At 41.4% G+C, this 18,470-nt stretch overlaps 2 protein-coding genes across 3 annotated transcripts; one reads left to right on the plus strand and one right to left on the minus strand.

The window, feature by feature from the left end:
* The first annotated feature begins 7,435 nt into the window (after window positions 1-7,435).
* On the plus strand, window positions 7,436-17,770 carry rtf2 (replication termination factor 2). Its single transcript, XM_086087534.1, has 9 exons — window positions 7,436-7,618; window positions 7,953-8,047; window positions 8,368-8,461; window positions 8,557-8,696; window positions 9,299-9,377; window positions 14,988-15,098; window positions 15,603-15,660; window positions 17,201-17,266; window positions 17,376-17,770. The coding sequence occupies exons 1-9, from the start codon at window positions 7,550-7,552 to the stop codon at window positions 17,576-17,578; spliced, it is 915 nt and encodes a 304-aa protein (XP_085943660.1). The 5' UTR covers window positions 7,436-7,549; the 3' UTR covers window positions 17,579-17,770.
* Window positions 10,007-14,235, minus strand: gcnt7 (glucosaminyl (N-acetyl) transferase family member 7). 2 transcript variants are annotated; one of them, XM_086087533.1, is made up of 5 exons: window positions 14,065-14,235; window positions 13,207-13,322; window positions 12,380-13,121; window positions 11,424-11,519; window positions 10,007-10,408 (listed from the first exon to the last, which is right to left on the minus strand). In XM_086087533.1, exons 3-5 carry the CDS (start codon window positions 13,074-13,076, stop codon window positions 10,188-10,190), a joined length of 1,014 nt encoding a protein of 337 aa, XP_085943659.1. In that variant the 5' UTR covers window positions 13,077-13,121; window positions 13,207-13,322; window positions 14,065-14,235; the 3' UTR covers window positions 10,007-10,187. The 2 variants fall into 2 exon arrangements, with proteins under 2 accessions (XP_085943659.1, XP_085943658.1); XM_086087532.1 differs by having other exon boundaries at window positions 13,207-13,442.
* Window positions 17,771-18,470: the final 700 nt, after the last annotated feature.

The following is an 18,470-nucleotide window of genomic DNA, read 5'->3' on the forward strand; positions in this document are numbered from 1 at the left end:
TGTTACTTACTTAGGAGGCGGCACGGTGGCTGACTGGTTAGCACGTCCGCCTCCCAGTGCAAAGGTTGTGAGCTCAAGTCCGGGCTTCGGCCTTCCTGGGTGGAGTTTGCATGTTCTCCCCGTGCCTGCGTGGGTTTTCTCCGGGTACTCCGGTTTCCTCCCACATTCCAAAAACATGCATGGCAGGTGAATTGGACACTCCAAATTGTCCATAGGTGTGATTGTGAGTATGGTTGTTCGTCTCTGTGTGCCCTGCGATTGGCTGGCAACCAGTTCAGGGTGTACTACTGCCCGAAGCCTAGCTGGGATAGGCTCCAGCAACCCCCGCGACCCTTGTAAGGACAAGCGGTACAGAAAATGGATGGATGGATGGATGGATACTTACTGAGGCGAAGCAGGGCAGTCGCTCACTGTCTGGTCTGTTTCGGATTCATAAAAGAACGGAGGCAGGAACGCTGGGATAGACGGGGATTTCAGCTAAATGCAGACCACATGGCACAAGTTTTTACTCTCGTCCTCGTCGGTAATACACACACACATACGCACACATACGCACACATACGCACACATACGCTGTATTCCACAATAACTTTCAATTTCATTGGTTCCATTGCGGTCCCCCGCTGCAGTAAGTGTGTCTGTAACAACTGCAACAGCTGGGATCTGTCATTCATTAAGCCACCAAGGTGGCCTATATAAGGTGTGCGGGGGTGGATGGCGGCCACATAGATTGAGAATGTGTGCGTTCAAGAAAAAAACGAAATGACTTCGTGAAAGGACTTTCAGAAAATGCTGGGCTCTATTTTTGTGAGCTGGTTGAATCCGGTGAAGCAGAGTGGTGGTAATTTTGCATACATGCACAAATTGGTGCATTAAAAAAAAAAAAAAAGAAGTCTGATTTGCAACATTGTGGGTGTGAACACAGCCTACAACATTCGCCACCAAAGAAAGTAGTTACTCTCACCGGAGCATTTTCACTACACTCTTAGCTAGTGAGCACCACTGGCACCCCCCCCCCCCCTCTCTCTCTCTCTTCTGCCCCCCCCCCCCCCCCCCCCAGCGTGCCTTTCAGTAAACTATAATAAAAACAATAATAATGTGTTTAAGGAATTCATTTCAACTACTGTCATATTCATGAATGAAATACAAACTGTTTGTCTTCCTGTGCCCTGATCAAATTTGCCAAAATTGTGTTGGATGAGCTGTGGCACCATTTAGACATGGTCCAGACAGTGCCACCGAAATTGTAATTCTGCGCATCTTCAAAGACACGTCCCGGCGCAGAGCGGTCTGCCAACAGGTGCAGCGAGCCTTTCAATTTCATGAAAATCAGGATATGCCAGAATTTCTAAATTACGAAATTAGATGAAATCGGCAATACCATGAGGCTTCAATAGAATTTCAACAACTGGACATGCTTCATTGTCACTATGTTTTGATACATTTTCTAAATCTAGCTTCTCATATCGTCGCTGTGAACGAACGAAAAAAAAACTAACATTCCCCCCAAAAAAATTTGTTAACGAAATAAAATAAAAACGAAAATACTTAAAAAATCAAATAAAAAATAACTGAAACTACATTTTATGTTAACAAAACTAACTAAAACTAACTATAATTATAGCGCAAATGTCCTTCATTTAATACATCAGCCCTTGGGGATGATTTTTAAATGTGATTTTAAGTATATTTATTTCAACTAACTAAAACTAAACTAAAACTAAGCATAAAAAAAACCTAATAAAAACAGAACCATGCTGAAAACTAATTAAAACTTACTAAATAAAAAAGAAAAAACTCAAAACGAAATAAAAACTAACTCAAATGAAAATTCCAAAAATATAATAACCCTGGTCTGCATTCAGTTTCATCGCAAAAATTTAAAAATGTAAAAAAATATATATATATATTTGACAAAAGAGGCACATGTTTTTCACATAGCAGCAACGATATGTTACAATATTACACGCACAAAAAAAACGTATTTTCCATTTAAATGTTTGTAGAATTACTATGGATTCTTCAGTTAATTTTACTGTACATGTTTTTGCACAGACAACCCACCCATTGAGATTTAAAGTCGTATCCCAACCAAACCCTCTCACAGTATTGCTTGCCAGCGCATTGCTCCACTACCCCACTTGACTTTCGCGAAAACCACTTCCCCATCATGTGTGAAACTTTCCGCACTCCCATGTTACATTGGGTGTCTTTGACCGGGGATGCATTTGAAGGGTTAACATTGCAGGTTGCCTGGATATTAATGCCACTCGCTCAGACTCCAGAAGAAGACTGACTAGGCTTTAAACCAGCCTCCTCCTTGGCCCCTCTCAAACTCCGAGATCTTCTCAGGCATAGTTCTCATATTAAAAGAAAACAAGTTACACAAATGAGACAGATGGTTCTTGTTTGTGATGACAGTTGCACTACTTTCTCCTCCAGCTCTCCCACCTCCGACCACCGCCACTACCCCCGCACCCTCCATCTTACCCCTCTCAGCTTTCTGGCTCTGGTATCGTTGCTGCAAAACAATTGGAGATGTGTGCGGCATAGAGTTCCATTTGGGACACTTTGCTTTGATCATTTGATGAGCAAAACAGGAAAAATGGAAAAGTGTTCTGTGTTTTTTTTTTTCACATCCTTTCACATCTTTTAAAATGCTTATATACATCATGTATATTGGGACAAACGAGCAATGGTGGAAAATGCTGATTCTTAAAATAAATTAAAAAATATATAATTGTTTTTGTTTTTTATGTCCATTTCTGGAAACAGGATTATTTGACTTCAAGTGAATAATTTGTATAACACCACTACCCCACAGATTATCTCTGCTCAAGACTGCACCTAAAATGGATGAAGCTGTCTGATATATAAGGTATCTGTTTCCGATTACCAACAATTAGCATTAGAATATAGCAACATTTCATCATTATTCACAAATCTGTGGATATCCAGAAGGGCAAAGAGTTTTTTGCAGCATGGCCCTGATCTCTTATACTCTGCTGCCACCTGCCGGCCGTTTTTGTAATAACTACCATTGCTTCAACCATTCTCTTCAGTTCAGAGGAGCATGGTAATATTTAAAATAGAACGTATTTATATGTTTTTGGGAGCAAATGAGTTCTAAATCCAAAATATTGCGGCCTGCGTGCTAATATTTTTCAGACTATTATTAAGATATGCATATACACGTGCACATAAATTTTACTGACAATCACTCACATTTTTTTTTACACTGGTATGTTTTTTTCCCCTCCTTTTCTACGAGGCAACCAGAAAAGGCAACAAGAGTTTCATTCTAATATTTTCAGTGTATGGACATAAATATACGTGTGCATGTCAATTTTGATGACAATCGTCACGGTTGTCGTACATTATGCAACCTCAATGGAACGGTTTTATGACTTGCTTTATTCCCTACGTAAATGTTTTTTTTTTTTTTCTGAAAGGAACATATGACACCTGAGATGTTTAGGAGTGCTATCTAAAGTATGTTAATACGTGATAATTTTTATAGCGCGATGGACCGGACAGCAAGTCCAAAATGAACAATGTCATGTTAAAGCACGCGGCACGTCACAGTGATGACGTGAACTGCTCAAAAATGTCCAATCTGGCATTGCACATGGTATATTATTATTGCGGTACTCAATCAGCTTAATTTGTTTTCCGAGGATCAGACGCCATTGACATTTGAATTGTTAATGTTCATACCCACTTGCTAATAAAAGTGTTGTGTTCCTTTAAATTTCCGTTTTACTGAGGAAGTTTTGGAACGATCTGTTAAAAACATGCCTAATATACGGTAATTCTGTTCAATTACAACTGCAAAAGTATGCATTTGCATTCTGGCACAAATGAACACAATGAGCCTTGCTTGCTTGTTGTTCCTATTTGTTATCCATATTTGCCTTTTTTCCGAAAACAAGCCCTCTGTTCGCATGAATAAGCCAGACTTTAATTAGTTCGGGAACAATAGCAAACTTGAACTGGACCCGAGTCAAAAGTCAAACAAAACCTGTTATACTTTCATAACAAATGTGAATTTTAATCAGGTCTGTGTATCACACCGGTCCAAATACACCGGGCCTTTTGAGTTCATATACGCAAATAAATTTAAAACCCTCATCTCGAGGCTTTTAGGCCAATATTAATCCCAGCCAGGCCAGAAGAGATTAGGATTGATCAGAAGGAATTTCTCCAGAGTGACAGTGATAAGGTGTTTCAGAATGTTGATGGGGGCTTTACCTGCCATAACAGAAAATGGAGGATCACACAGTCAGCTTGCGCACGCTCTACTTCTGTTATAGCCCAGCGTCTGTCACCACAGAGATTTCCGATGAACTACAATGAACCTTCCTTTCACACCTGGATAGTAAATGTACTCTTACACCTGAAGACATGCGTGGCTACAGGTGAAAGGAGAAGGAGCGTGCGTGTGTGTGTGTGTGTGTGTGTGTGTGTGTGTGTGTGTGTGTGTGTGTGTGTGTGTGTGTGTGTGTGTGTGTGTGTGTGTGTGTGTGTGTGTGTGTGTGTGTGTGTGTGTGTGTGTGTGTGTGTGTGTTACATGTATCTTTAAGTCAACAGCAATCGGCCGTGTCAAAACGATCCTTGCAGTGACCAGTGAAAGCGTCACTTGATGGCCACCTGGCTGTCGAAGGCACCGGACTGCACAAACTACACACAGTTGTGTCATTTATAAGAGAGCGGCGGCAGCAGTTCACTGCGAGATGGGTTGGAGATAGAGGGGCGGACCTTCGTATTTTCACAGACGTAAAATGCAGCTGAACAAATAAGGATTTCGGCGGCTTGACAGTTTGTTCAAGTTTATCGTCAAGGTGAAGGAAGGAAGTCACGATTGCTTTTTGACATTGGTAAAAACATATTGTAAATATTATATCCATCCATCCATCCATTTTCTGTACCGCTTGTCCTCACAAGGGTCGCGGGGGTTGCTGGAGCCTATCCCAGCTGGCTTCCGGGCAGTAGGCGGGGTACACCCTGAACTGGTTGCCAGCCAATCGCAGGGCACACAGAGACGAACAACCATACTCACAATCACACCTATGGACAATTTGGAGTGTCCAATTCACCTGCCATGCATGTTTTTGGAATGTGGGAGGAAACCGGAGTACCCGGAGAAAACCCACGCAAGCACGGGGAGAACATGCAAACTCCACCCAGGAAGGCCGAAGCCCGGACTTGATCTCACAACCTTTGCACTGGGAGGCGGACGTGCTAACCAGTCAGCCACCGTGCCGCCCTGATGTAAATGATGTAAATATTATAAATATGTCATTTATTGCAAATGATGATGGCCTATTGCAAATGGGGATTTTTTTTTTTATTCTTAATTTTCACGCAAGTTAAAGCAAATGTCATTCGTCAAGCTGTTTTATGAACCAGGCTAATATTTTCAAAGACAACATCCAAGGTATAACATTATTCTCAGCTACGTCACAGATGCAAATTCACTGGATTTCCCCGAATAGTAACAAGCCTTTAACACCAAATTTGGCATCATAACCTTTGAATAAACTCGAAGATTAAATATTTGCGCACATTTTCAATTTTCTCCAACTCCCCCGTTTTGGATGATCTAGAAAAAACATATAGAAGGCTTAAATGGGGATGTTTTTGGATCTTGGAAAACATTTCACCCTGGTTAAAGATAAGACAATTCTACTGCTAATACAGGTTAAAAAAAAAAAGAAAGAGAGAAAAAGAAAAAGCACTTTACACAACTAACGCTAGTCACGGTAAATGAGATTTATGCCTATACTGTCTGCCCCAAAACAGTTGTGTGAATCACTACACTATCAATGTCCTGGCCATGTCATATGCAATGGACCAAGAACAGATCCATTCTACAGATCCAACATATGAAATTGATTCAACTTTATCAATCGTTCCTCATTTGTTGGGCAGCAGTCGTGTTCTTCTGTGAGGATTTTGCTTTGATTGCAACGTCAAAGATGCCGATGGAGGGGGGGGGGGGGGTAACAGAAATTAGAGACTTGATGTTGGATGGAAATCCATTTGAGATTTTATTGACTATCCAACGAGTGTAAGGCTGAACTGGCCACTATAGTTGACATTTTGCTACTAGTAGCCTACCACTCGTGAAGCGCTAGTAGTACGCAGATATCAACTAATGCGCAATTTTACCTCCCTGGCTAGACACAGACGTTCTACTAGCGCGCTATAGTGAGGGCGAGAAAAAAGTGTACTAGCGCTAAAAATGCTACAACAGCTTAATGTCGCTGCCACATTCGCAAGTTTGACAAAGTCCGGAATACGCTTGCGAAGCAGACTTAATGGTGATTGGATTCTCCCGGAGGACAAAACATTTACACTCATTTGTCAAACATGATGAAGGCCAATGGAGGCCAGGTGCTATCCCTCCGCGAGCGTGTGTACGGGCTGTATAACACGCAGACACAGCAGACGGCGATGCCCTTCGTTCAGCCTGCGCGATAATTAATGGCTGTCAGTGTCTCTTTAGTGGAAGAAGGTGCTGACAGGCAACACTTGAGAAACGCAAGGAATGTGTGAAGCCCTCGGAGATTCGCGCGGATAAATGAGGTTAGCGCCTGAGGAGAACAAGAACAGTCCAAAAATTGCTGACCCGGCGTCAAATCGGCGCGAGCGATGCGGGTCACCTCGCCTGATGCGTCGCCCTCATTTGCTGTCATTTCAAGAATGCGCGTACATCTGTGCAGACTTTGTGAAAGTGTGAATTGACGGCACGCTACACCAATGACTGGTTATATTATTTTTCATTTAGTGCTTTTAGTAAATACAGATCATGTAGCCACAAGTACAGACTTGACAGATTTGCTGAGGTATCAATAGTCACTCGGTGCTGAAGTAGAAGTACAGCTACTTGTGTCTAGTAAGAGCAGAAAGTACCACAAATCATTCTTGGAGACAACAACAACATCTTGTGGTTCTCCATTTTGCTGCCAATCAAGAGCTGACTTACGCAAGACCTGAAAAAATATGCAATGACTGCTCCTGGTGGATGATCATTAAAATGTTTAGGTGAAGGATGTTTTTTATTCAAAATCACTCCCCTTTTCGCTTTAAGAATGACTTGAACTTTCATACAATAATGCACTCAAGCACTGCAGTCACTCATGTGATTTTTTTTTTCTTAATATCTGATTAGGGCAGTAATATGCCAAGTAGCATCTACACCGCTGGAAATATTTTTAATAACAAGAAGAATTTAAAAATAAGGAAAAAGAAAAAAAACAAGATTTTGAAATCAGATATCTCAGACAAAAACAACTGATAGACACAGTAAAGCGTTTATTTTATTTTATTGTATTGTAAATACAGTACACTCTGGTGCACACTCCGAACCAGTAGGTAGCGGAAATGTACAATTTCGTTGATTGTCAATCGGCAAAAAGTCAAACGAAGAAGACGGATATCCGGTTTATTCAGGAAGTACCTCAGTTGTTTGTTTTCCCCACTGAGACATTCCGACGTTCGCCAACCTTAGACTTAAAAGCACGCAAGACTTCTCCACTCTTCCAAAATGGGATGTGATGGTGGAACTATTCCCAAAAGACACGAGTTGGTGAAAGGTCCCAAGAAAGTGGAGAAGGTTAGTTTTTGCGTCGTGTCGCTTTGCCAGGTTGCTAACAGCTAGTTAGCTAGTGGCTAAAAAACTTTGTTAGATTTTATTTACGGGACAACAAGAGCTATCTTTCACTTTTGTAACTGGCTAAGGGCCATTTTGTGTTTTGCGGGTTTTCTACTTTTAATGATATACATTAATGAATATGACATGGCGAGAAACATTTGGTTGACATCGCAATCAGCAAAGCCCAAAATGAGTTTAACGTGTTGTTCAGTTTTGTTTGATTATCTTATCTTGGACGTCATCATACTGGACGTGAACGTGTAATTTGGTTTGTGTTCTTCCAAATACCCTGCAGGTTGACAAAAATGCAGAGTTGGCCGCCAAATGGAAGCACTGTGCCCTAAGTCAGGAGAAACTCAAACGTCCAATCGTTGCCTGCGAACTGGGAAGGTCCGTCATCTCGTTGTATTTGTTCATCAATATCAATCAAATGATCGTCAACGGTGTTGTCACAATGCTAAATTTCTGACTTTTATTACTGTTCCTGTGTAAAGAGCCTCGATAGCAATACTGGAACAATATATACCATGGCAAAAACCTACATTATCAGTAGGTCGGGATAAGATGGAACTTAAAATTCTAATTTTAAAATAAAAAAATCATTTTATACTGTTAATCCATATATTTTGTACTGCAGCATTAAAAAAAAGAATCAAATGTTAAAATATGCGCACTGACTACACCTAACCCACAATGATACCATTTTGTAGGCTTTATAACAAAGATGCCGTCATTGAGTATCTTCTGGATAAGTCTGCTGAGAGACCTAACACTGATGCTGTAACACACATCCGTGGAACCAAGGTATGTTTATGCTTTGTCTGGTTTCTCATTTTCTCAGCATTACTACCCTTTTTAATCCACACTTAAGAATTTTTTTTGTATGTCTCTTTCTGCAGGACATAAAAGAGCTCAACTTGACCGATAACCCAGAGTGGGGGGGAGAGAGAAGGAGCACCAAAGGAGACAGATATGAGGACATCAATTGTGGAATGTTTATTTGCCCTGTTGTTGGTCTGGAGATGAACGGCAAGCACAGGTAACAAAAAACAAGCTAAAGTTGCATTTATGCTGCATGGTTCAAGTGACACAATTCCCACGAGTGGCATAATTGGCAGTGCAAAGAGGAAAAAAAAGCATAGATATCAGTCTCGCCTCTTCTAACATATCGGAAGTCGCACAGAACCTACAGATCGATTAAACTTCCTCGTGCTTGGCGTCATCAAAATACACCAATCGATCACATATGCACGCCCGAGTCTGCTCAAACACATTAAACGACAACGTAATCTTTGACAATTAAATATGATGTAAATATGCCAGCATCATTAGAAAAGCAAAATATTTGTGGAAGGATGCCAATTGAGTCATATCAAGGTTAACCTTGTTTGAAATCAATGGGATAGTAACAGGGGTGGGGGGGAGAAGTTAGCCCTGGCCAACTAAATGTCGTGTAATGTTTAATACATGTATTATTGTCATTATTCCTCTCTAGGTTGCTGTCACCTGATATTTATGTTTATGGAGTTATTTATGTGCAGTTTGTAGCTGCGTCAGTGTGTCACTTGAAATGTACACAGAAATAAACGGGGGGGAAAATACACACACATATTGCAATGTTGCTGATGTTTCTGTTCTCAGGTTCTGTTACCTGCAGACGTGCGGTTGTGTCTTCTCTGACCGAGCCCTCAAGGAAGTGAAGACAGAAATCTGCCACAAGGTGAATGGGACTTTCTACTGGATGACTTGACTTTTTCCTTATTCAGACAACACACCATCACATCATTTGGCCGGATGATTATTTTGGATTATAGTGCATTTTAAACACAACAGCGTAGGATTTAAGACTCTTTACAAATAGTGGCATTTATTTTATTGTTATATGGGTTAGTGTGATTTGAGAGTCATAACTATTAGCTTAAAGCCAGGGGGGGATACATAAATACAAATAAGGGGTATATTAATAAAAGTAGTCACGTGTCTCAAATTTTGTGAAATAATGATAATTAACTGGAATGTATGGGAATTTTCAGAAATAAACTGGCAACATAGTTGTAAACTTTAAATTTTAAAAAACGGCATATCAATCTTATTGTGTTTATATTAGGGCTGTGAATTGGTTAAAATTGTTAATATCGATTAATTGCACATTTGTATCTTGTAAATATACAATTTAAGCATATTTATCAATTTTTTGATACTCTTGTTAACATTAAAGTGGACACATTTGATTACCTTATACAAATATATTATCATTGCAACGTTGTGTTAAAGGGTTAAGTTCGCGATTTCAACATTTAGTATATTTTCTATCAAAACAGATTGACATCAAAACATGTAGGAGTCATCTTTCATACTGAACATATATTTTAATTATCAAAAGAACAGCGGTCTTTCAATTCAAGAGACACTTAACAAAAATGTACAAACAAACAGCCTGAATGATAAACAATGCTCAAAAGCAATTGGCGCATCATCCCTTCAGTTCCTGTATTTGTCACCCCGTGGGACAGCATCGCGATCCGTGATTTCATGCGTCGCGGTTACTGTTGCCCTGCGTGGCCAGCAGCCATGACGACTCTATGGGAACGCTGGCATTGCCCAGCATCTTGTTCCTGAGCCACTGCTCCAGACAGTCCAGAGCCTCCGGAAAGAAGTGGTTCTCAAACTTGTTGGCGAACATGCTGTTCGTCTTGATGAGCCACGGCAGGTCCTTCATTCCATAAATGCAGATTGAGTGCACGTAGCGACCTAATGAACGAGAGGAGACATTTTCTTCTACTGCGGATAAAACGGGTTACGGTGGTACCTTGCGTTATGAGGGACTCCACCTATGAGCTTTTCGAGGCGGGGAAAGAAGGCTTATTCTTGTTCTCATTTGCAAGCAGAAAATGCGAGACACAAGCCCTGTACGGTGGCAGTGAACTCCGCTCAACTCAAAATATATGATGTATTTTTATTTTGATATATTTTTGGTAGCTATATAATAGGGGTGGGAATCATTTGTCTCGCAATTCGATTCCAATTTTTGGGTCTGCGATTCGATTCAGAATCGATTTTCGGCTCAGAACGATTTTTGGTTCAAAATGATTCGATTGACAATGATTTCTGCTTCAATTTATAGATGTGCAAATAATCGTCATGATCTACTTCGGTTTGACTCGCTAATGCTAATTAGCACGCTACTCGTGGCACTATTATCTCTCAAAAGAACGACTATTCATACAAAACGCTTCAGGAATGTTTACAGAGAAGCATTCACCGGCATATGTGGGGAAAAAACTACTTTTGTTGGCATAACTTGATCGTGACTTTTTCCTTCTACTCTCTAATGTGGCTACAATTTAACAGTGTATCAGAATGCGTGGAACCACACTGCCCCTAATTGGCCAAATCATGTACAACATGAAAAGTGTTCCCAAATAAAAGCACACACAAACAAGGGCAAGACAGTCTAAAATAATTTAAATAAAATAGATTTTGGGACATTTAAATTCAATTCTGAATCGTACTAAATGAGAATCACGATTCTTATGGGAATCAATTTTTTGGGGGGTCACACCCCTACTATATAATATGACAATACACAACTAAGTATTTTCTTTACCCTCTGCAAAAATCAAACACAAATTTTTCTCCATTGTGTTAGATCATTTGTTGATAAACTGTTGTTTCTCTAAATCATGTGTGGAGACACCGTAGCTTCAACAAATCAACAGAAAAAAACCAGAACTCCATATTTTTAGGAAAACAAATTGTACAGTACCGTTGCAGCCGCTGTGCACCTTCCCTTCTTGATCGGCCCACTTGACAGCCCGGATGCTTCCTTCCCAGCCACCATTTATGTTGCTGCCTGGTGCCTCTTCAGATAGGACAAAGAACCAGACAAAGTTTTGTCAGAATGTTGTCTGGCCTTGTAGAAGCTGAACATAACCACAATTGCACAGAAGATTGAGTGGTCTTTCAATTCAAAATCCTCTCATTGGTTAAACTTAGTTTAGTATGTCACCACGATTTATGATTTATGTCTTGATTCTAGGACTTCTGCAACAGCAACTACCGAAATTGTGGCATTTAGGTGTGGTGGGTATTATGAGTAGTGATTCTTCGTTTAATTTCCCAGCAGGGGAGTGTCACTATGTTTTAATTAAATTCATGACTTAAACCTAAACCAAAATAGTAGTTTTGGCACAAGTAATGGGAACTGAACTGCCTCACAATTTTTTGTTTTTGCTGCTGTTTCATCTTTTGTATTTCATGTCGACCAACCACATTCCCAGGGTTGGTACACTGACGATTACGCACGGGAAATGACTGACCAGAAATGATGATGGGTTTTACTCAGAATTGGGCTTCTTGTAAAAAATTAAGCAAACTTTTTTTTGCATTTCTATAGCATAAAATAATCACATAATAATTACCTCTTCCAAAGAATTTTTTTTTTTTTTTAAACGTTCTAGAATCACACGGTTTGGAAGCAGGTGTTTGGCATAGCCTACAATATATGAAAGTGACAGCTAACTTTTGTAATGCAGAATTCCACAGAGAGAGCGACCGAAGCTACGCACTTGCAGCTCTTTGCGTTAATACTGTATTCTTCAAACTAAAAGTTAATAAATGACGTGCTACATTTTGATTGTGGTAAGCATGTGCGCCTCACAAATCTACGGTTTGGTTCAGGCTTCCTAGTTCTAGTATCAAATACACACGCTCGTGTTTTACCTCTGATGTGGTTGAGCGTGACCCAGTAGTGCTCATCGGGACTGTATGTGTCTTTGGACCACTCGAGGAGGTCACGGGCTTCGGGGCTCTCAAGAACAAAGCGCACAAAGTCTCTCGTGAGCGCGTAGTACGCTGTCCCGAAATAAATTTCCAGGTTGTGAGGAGGCGGGTCTTTCTTCACTCCCTTTTTAACGAGCGCTACATGTGAACCAACAATTTCCTTATATTGCAACTTTGTCCGCTTTCCTATGTGCGGGGGCTGCTTAATCCCCGGCGTCATGTTCCTGTCCCGCCACTCTTTGCTCTGCAAGTAGCGCACCAGCTCCAGGTTGCTCTTGAGTGGGAAGTCCTGCCCGCACAGGTTGACCACTTTCCTCCAGCCCACTTTGGACGTGGCCAAATCGGTCATGCAGTCCAAGTCGGCCTTGAGACGCGAGAAGCCGGCGTAGGTCACCGTCTGGCTGCGGCTGGATAGGAAGACGTTTGGAAAGCAGCCCGCCAGATTCTGCACGGCTGCTCGGTACGCCTGCGGGGCCTTGGCGTCCACGTGAATGCAGTAGACGTTTTGTGGCGCGTAAATCGCCCGCAGTAGCCGTACTAAAAGCTCCAGCTCTTTGTGCACGGTCAGGATGAACGCCAACGGGTAATCCTCTTCCTCTTGGCTCAGAGGTCTCGTAACGAAGTGAAGGTCTGTCATCAAATTGGAGCACTGGAAATTATTGTTCGTAATGTACCTTTCGATCTGTTGATCAACAGATTAAAGCGGTTAGCAATATAAAACCACGTTCTTTGAGAAAGAAACTTCAAAATATCGTTTTTAACCGTACCTGACAGTCACGCCGATGCCATTTTATCCCTCCGTCGGCGGCAGGAAGGAAAGCTTGACACTGGTCGGAGAAAGGCCGACAAGGCAGCGGCACCAGGTTCGGGGGGGGCTCCCTTGCTGTAATTTCCGTCAAGTGAATAACCAAAAAGACTGTGGCGCTCGCCACAAGGCACAACAGAAAACTGCATTTGGTGCGCCCAAGCGGGCACTTAGTAGACCTTGTTGTTGTCATGGAAACTGCGGAGGAGACACCCACATAGCCAAATTGTAACAGGCCTCATGAGGGCTTTTGAAGAAGGTCAAGAATGTAGGATGGTGCTAATTGATACAATGAGCCTCTAAGTAGGAGTCGTATGAAACGCGGGCTCTTTCTTTCCTTCCCTTTGGGACTCCCCTATCTATAGCATAAAGCATCATTTACCAAGATATCTTCAAAAGAAAAAACAGATGATGCATTTGCGATCTTACTCGGACAAAGAGTTTTACGTCCAACAGTGACGATTTGTAGAAACAAACAAATACTATAGGAATAACATTTTCATGTACAGTTATAAATATTTTTAAAAAGATTGGGTCGACCTACTAGCCAATCTAGCAGCTCATCCACTTTAACTTCGCAGCGCTAATTTGGAAAAACATACAATGCCAATTGAGAAAACACAAGTTGATATTTTACAATATAATCCTTATACATTGATTGGGCTTCTATTCACATACAGATAAGAGTGGGTCGCAGTTTGTCATACTCAAAGGGGACTTATTTGCAAGTCAAACTCTAGCACCTTGCCTCGATTTTTTTTTAGTGTGTAAATAAAATAATCTCACATTTCATGGACTCAAGAACGAGGAAAATTGTTACCTCTGATGCAGTACAGCTTTCTTTCTCCATCAACAAGACCCCATCCAAAAAAAAAAAAATCTGAAACAGCAAAAGATCTTTCGATGTCCTAGGCTTGGCTCATGGTTGTTCTTGGTCGAGGTTATCAAGAGCGGGATGTTGCTGTTCTCTCCTCACGTGAGCGCTCACACTTGCCCCCCCCCCCCCCCCCCCCTGAGATCAAGATGATAGTCCCCTGCCTGGTTACCGACGGTTGACACAAACCTCCACCTTGCACATACGCACGCACTCACAATCCCTGACATGCTTGCCTACTCACGACTTTCCATTATCCTATTCGGATGTATTCCGTCGTGTTGGGTTCCAGTTGGAGGCGGAGCGTCTGCGTCCCTCTCCGTTTCTGCTTTGGAGGTCGATGCCATCCGTGTGTGTGTGTGTGTGCGCGCTGCCGAGTCTGCGGCCCACAGAGTTTGTTTGGTGCTTGCTCAGCTCCTGAGATGATCCCTCCTGTGTTGTACAGAGCGCATGGTAACAAGCCCCCCCCCTCCCACTCCCACCCCCACCGGGCCCGTGTTGCTGCGACACAATAGAAACCAAACCACCCTTGCCCCCCTGCCGGTTACTCTGAGCTTTCATATTTGTGTTGGACTACGGATTGCTCTTGCCGTCTCATGAGCCAGACCGCATTCTAGCACTTATCAGTTGAGCGCATGTAACGTTGTGCTTTCCGGACTCGCCTTTGTTCTATTGTATCTGATCACAGGGTGTTGGGAGATAAAAAAAAAAAAACAAATGATGAGGAAGTGATCTGGCAAGTGCTGCTGGAAGTTTTTAATAAAGTCTTGATTTCATAGAAGTTGTTGTGCGCTCTGTGTTTCTACTGTCTGATGTTTCCGTAACATTGTCTGTGTGCCTGTCCCTTTTTTCGTTTGTGTTGAATTCAGTGCGGGGACCTCTTTCAGAGCACGGACATCGTCGTGCTCAACGGGACAAAGGAAGAGGTGGAAAAGCTGGGGGAGAAAATGGAAGCGAAGCGAGCCAAAGCTAAAACTAAGGTGACTTCCACCATTCAATCGCGAACACTCATCACTGTAGTTAAATGCATTTCAGCTCAAATGGTTACGTAACTCAAATCATTCATTTATATTAAAAAAAAAAAAAAACGTTAAATGGTTGATTGTGATTTTATTTAGCATGTTTTCTCTCTGCCACTCTGCAGAGTCCTATTAATTTCTCTGCTTCCTTTCTCAGTGGATTGTTCTTAGTAACTTTTTTTTTATTTCTAGTGCAGCGACCAGGTCCAAGCTTGACCAAAGTTTGCTGGTAAAATCGTCAACAATAAAAGCACGAGGGGCCAGTAAAATGGATGGCGGGCATTTGTTCAAACACTTAAATAATGTGCTTCGTCTCCTGTTGGATAAATCCCAGGATATTAAGAAGACAAAAGAAAGACTTTTATCTGATTACTCAATTAACCGATGTGATAATCGGTCAACTATTGTGGTGTGAAAATATTTGATAGCGCTATTTTATGTATTTATTTGTCTATTTATTTTTAGAAATCAAAGAAGAGCAAAGCTGCAGCAGAAAGTGCATCCACCCCATCAGAGGCAAAAGGTTTGTGTGAAAAGCATGCAAATGGCCGATGCTGCATTTTCATCCTGTTTGTCCTTAAAAAACAAAATATATAGTTATCAATTCTGTTTGAGAGAATGGGAAGAAGTCTACAAGCACAACCACTTTTTAACATCTTAACGAGTTTTAGAAATATAAGAGATCCCACATGGGAAGAAATTGGCATGCTTACCGCTGGTATCGGATGTGGTGTATTCTACGATCAACAGCACACACAGCGATACCTTAACACTTGACACAAACACGTTTCTTCTCCATTTGCGTCCAGAAACCGCATGAGCTTTTCTGGTCACGTTCCTTTTCACCCCGCAAACTCTTGAGAAAATTACAATTCATTTAAACACCACAGGATAGTCTTGTCAGTATAATATTTGTGATATCAAACAATCAGTCATTTGATGACTCGGATCAAAAGGAGGTTAAAGTTCAAATTCAGCCCAAATCGTGGGTATGTGCGTAGCTGTCTTATATTACTATGCGCATTCGCATCGTTCGCAAAACAAAGCCACAATTTTCCATGCTCATTTGGCTTTTGAGTCTTGAATGGTCATTACAATGATGTATTCAAATGCCTTTAAACAAACTATTCACAAGTGGCCGCACCCTGACCCAACGTCATGCTCATCGTTTCTCTATGAATATCAGTACGGCTCCGGTCGTTTGAGCCACACTCGTATTACAACAACAAGATCAGAGGCCTCGCGACTCCTGTGCGGCTCCGCTGGCGCGGCTTCCTGTTTGGCTCTCGGCTGCCAAACACCTGCAGTTTATTTGTTTAGCTCCAATCACAAAGTGAATTTCAGTGAAATGAGATGATGTGTGCGCGTTTCCTCTTCCTGCACATGTACCGCTTCTTTTTATGCTTATTATACTCTGATCTTTATCATTTTGGCTTCATCAACATTAGAGATGTTCCATAAGACTTTTTTTTTTTCAGACCAATACCAGTACTAATCTTCACTCCGGGTACTTAACCTATTCAATCTTTTGATGTAGTCGCTCACAAGAGTGAGTACACCCCTTACATTTTGCAGATATGTAATTATATCTTCTCATGGGACAACACTGAGGAAATGTCACTTTAACACCATTAAAAGTAGTCAGTGTAAAGCTTATATAACGGTGTTAAATTATTGTTCTCACAAAATACAGCCATTAATAGCTAAACCCCTGCAACAAAAGTGAGTACACCCCTAAGTGGAAATGCCCAATTACAAAAAAAAAATTCCCAGAACTCAGCCGGAATACCGTCTGGTCCAGGAGCCCTTCCTGTTGGCATGTTATTAACATCAGTGACAATAAACATCTCGAAGTATCTTTTTTTTAAGAAGAACAATTAATGACTATTTGTCAAACTGCTGCTTCTTCTTTTTTGTCGCAAATTAAGTTCATATCGTCACAAGATAGAGAAGAAATTCAGCCAACATCAGCTCATATCTCAAAACTTCTGGTCACTCGTAGCTCAAGGCACCGCTGTATGAGTAATAATAAGTATTTGTTGTGATCTATCTACATTCTGCAGATGACACAGAAGTGAACGAAGTACGAAACTGCTCACTTGAAAATGGTGACCAAAGCAGCCAACCAGGTAGCAATGTGTACAATTTCAACCCGTGTATTTGCTTTATCGAAATAGAAATCTGTTTTTGGTTCTTCTGCAGCTTCTCGTGATATGTTGCCTTTCTTCTCTCGCTCAGATAAGGCAGGGAGCTCAGGAGCCCCCCGTCTCTCCAGCTCCTTCGACGGCGGCAAACCTAATTTGGCGACCTCCAAGCGTTCCATCCAAGAGATGGAGGAGAAGTCGGAGGCTTTCAAGTCCCTCTTTACAACCCACACCTCGGCCAAGCGCACCAAAGATCAAACCTCCAACTGGGTCACCCACACGCCATACCACTTCTAGCTCCCGAGATCCCCTCCCACCCAGGCGCTTTGAGAAGTGCTCACAGCGTTGCCCTTTTTATGCCCAATGTTTAGTTTTAGTTTTTCCCCAAACCTCATTCACAATATTACGAAAGGTGTTCGCTCACCTGTCTTGATTCACATATCAAATTTTAAATAACAAATAAAAATTGGTAGCTGGGAAAAAAAAAAATTCTTGCTGAATTATTTTTGTCAATGTCCAATACATCGTACCTGTTTGTGGACTGCACATTTTGCCACTTGCAGTCCAGAAAAAAAGACATCACAGTTGCTCAGATCTCAGATACCGACCGCGCTCGCCTCTCAGCTTGCAAATGTCACTTGACCAAACTCAGAAAACAGGTGAGCCGTGATTGGTTGTTACCTGAGTCCTGAGCCTCTGTGAGGTCATTTGCAAGTTGACAGCAAATTACAAAATGGCTGCCTCTTGAGATGAATAAAAATGGCTGGGTTTTGTTGCATAACTCATATTCCACAAACACAATATTAATTTGAATTGTTTAGGCTATTTAGGGTATATAGAACATAATATTGTCAACATTTTTGACTTGAACTATCACTTTAAGGCATTAAATATGTGATGTCATCTGTAATAGTGTTGAATTAGCATATGTCAAAATAAAGTCATATACAGTCAATTTTTGCTTCAGAAAAGTCGTTACTACAATTTGAGATGAATATGCATAACTTGCTCTGCCTTTAAAGCGATAGGGTGCGTTACACGAGGTGTTGCACGTAGTGACGTCAGCAGTTTCAAATCCTATAGCTCATTAGCAAACCACATGGATCACATGTTTATAACTAAATGTAACCTCCGATGAAATTGTACTGGCCTGGGGAACCTAAAGAAGTGTCAGTAAGTGACTCGCAAT

The sequence above is a fragment of the Leptonotus elevatus genome, chromosome 10 (assembly GCF_054856555.1).
Source record: "Leptonotus elevatus isolate MCC_2025b chromosome 10, RoL_Lele_1.0, whole genome shotgun sequence".
Lineage (NCBI taxonomy): Eukaryota > Metazoa > Chordata > Actinopteri > Syngnathiformes > Syngnathidae > Leptonotus > Leptonotus elevatus.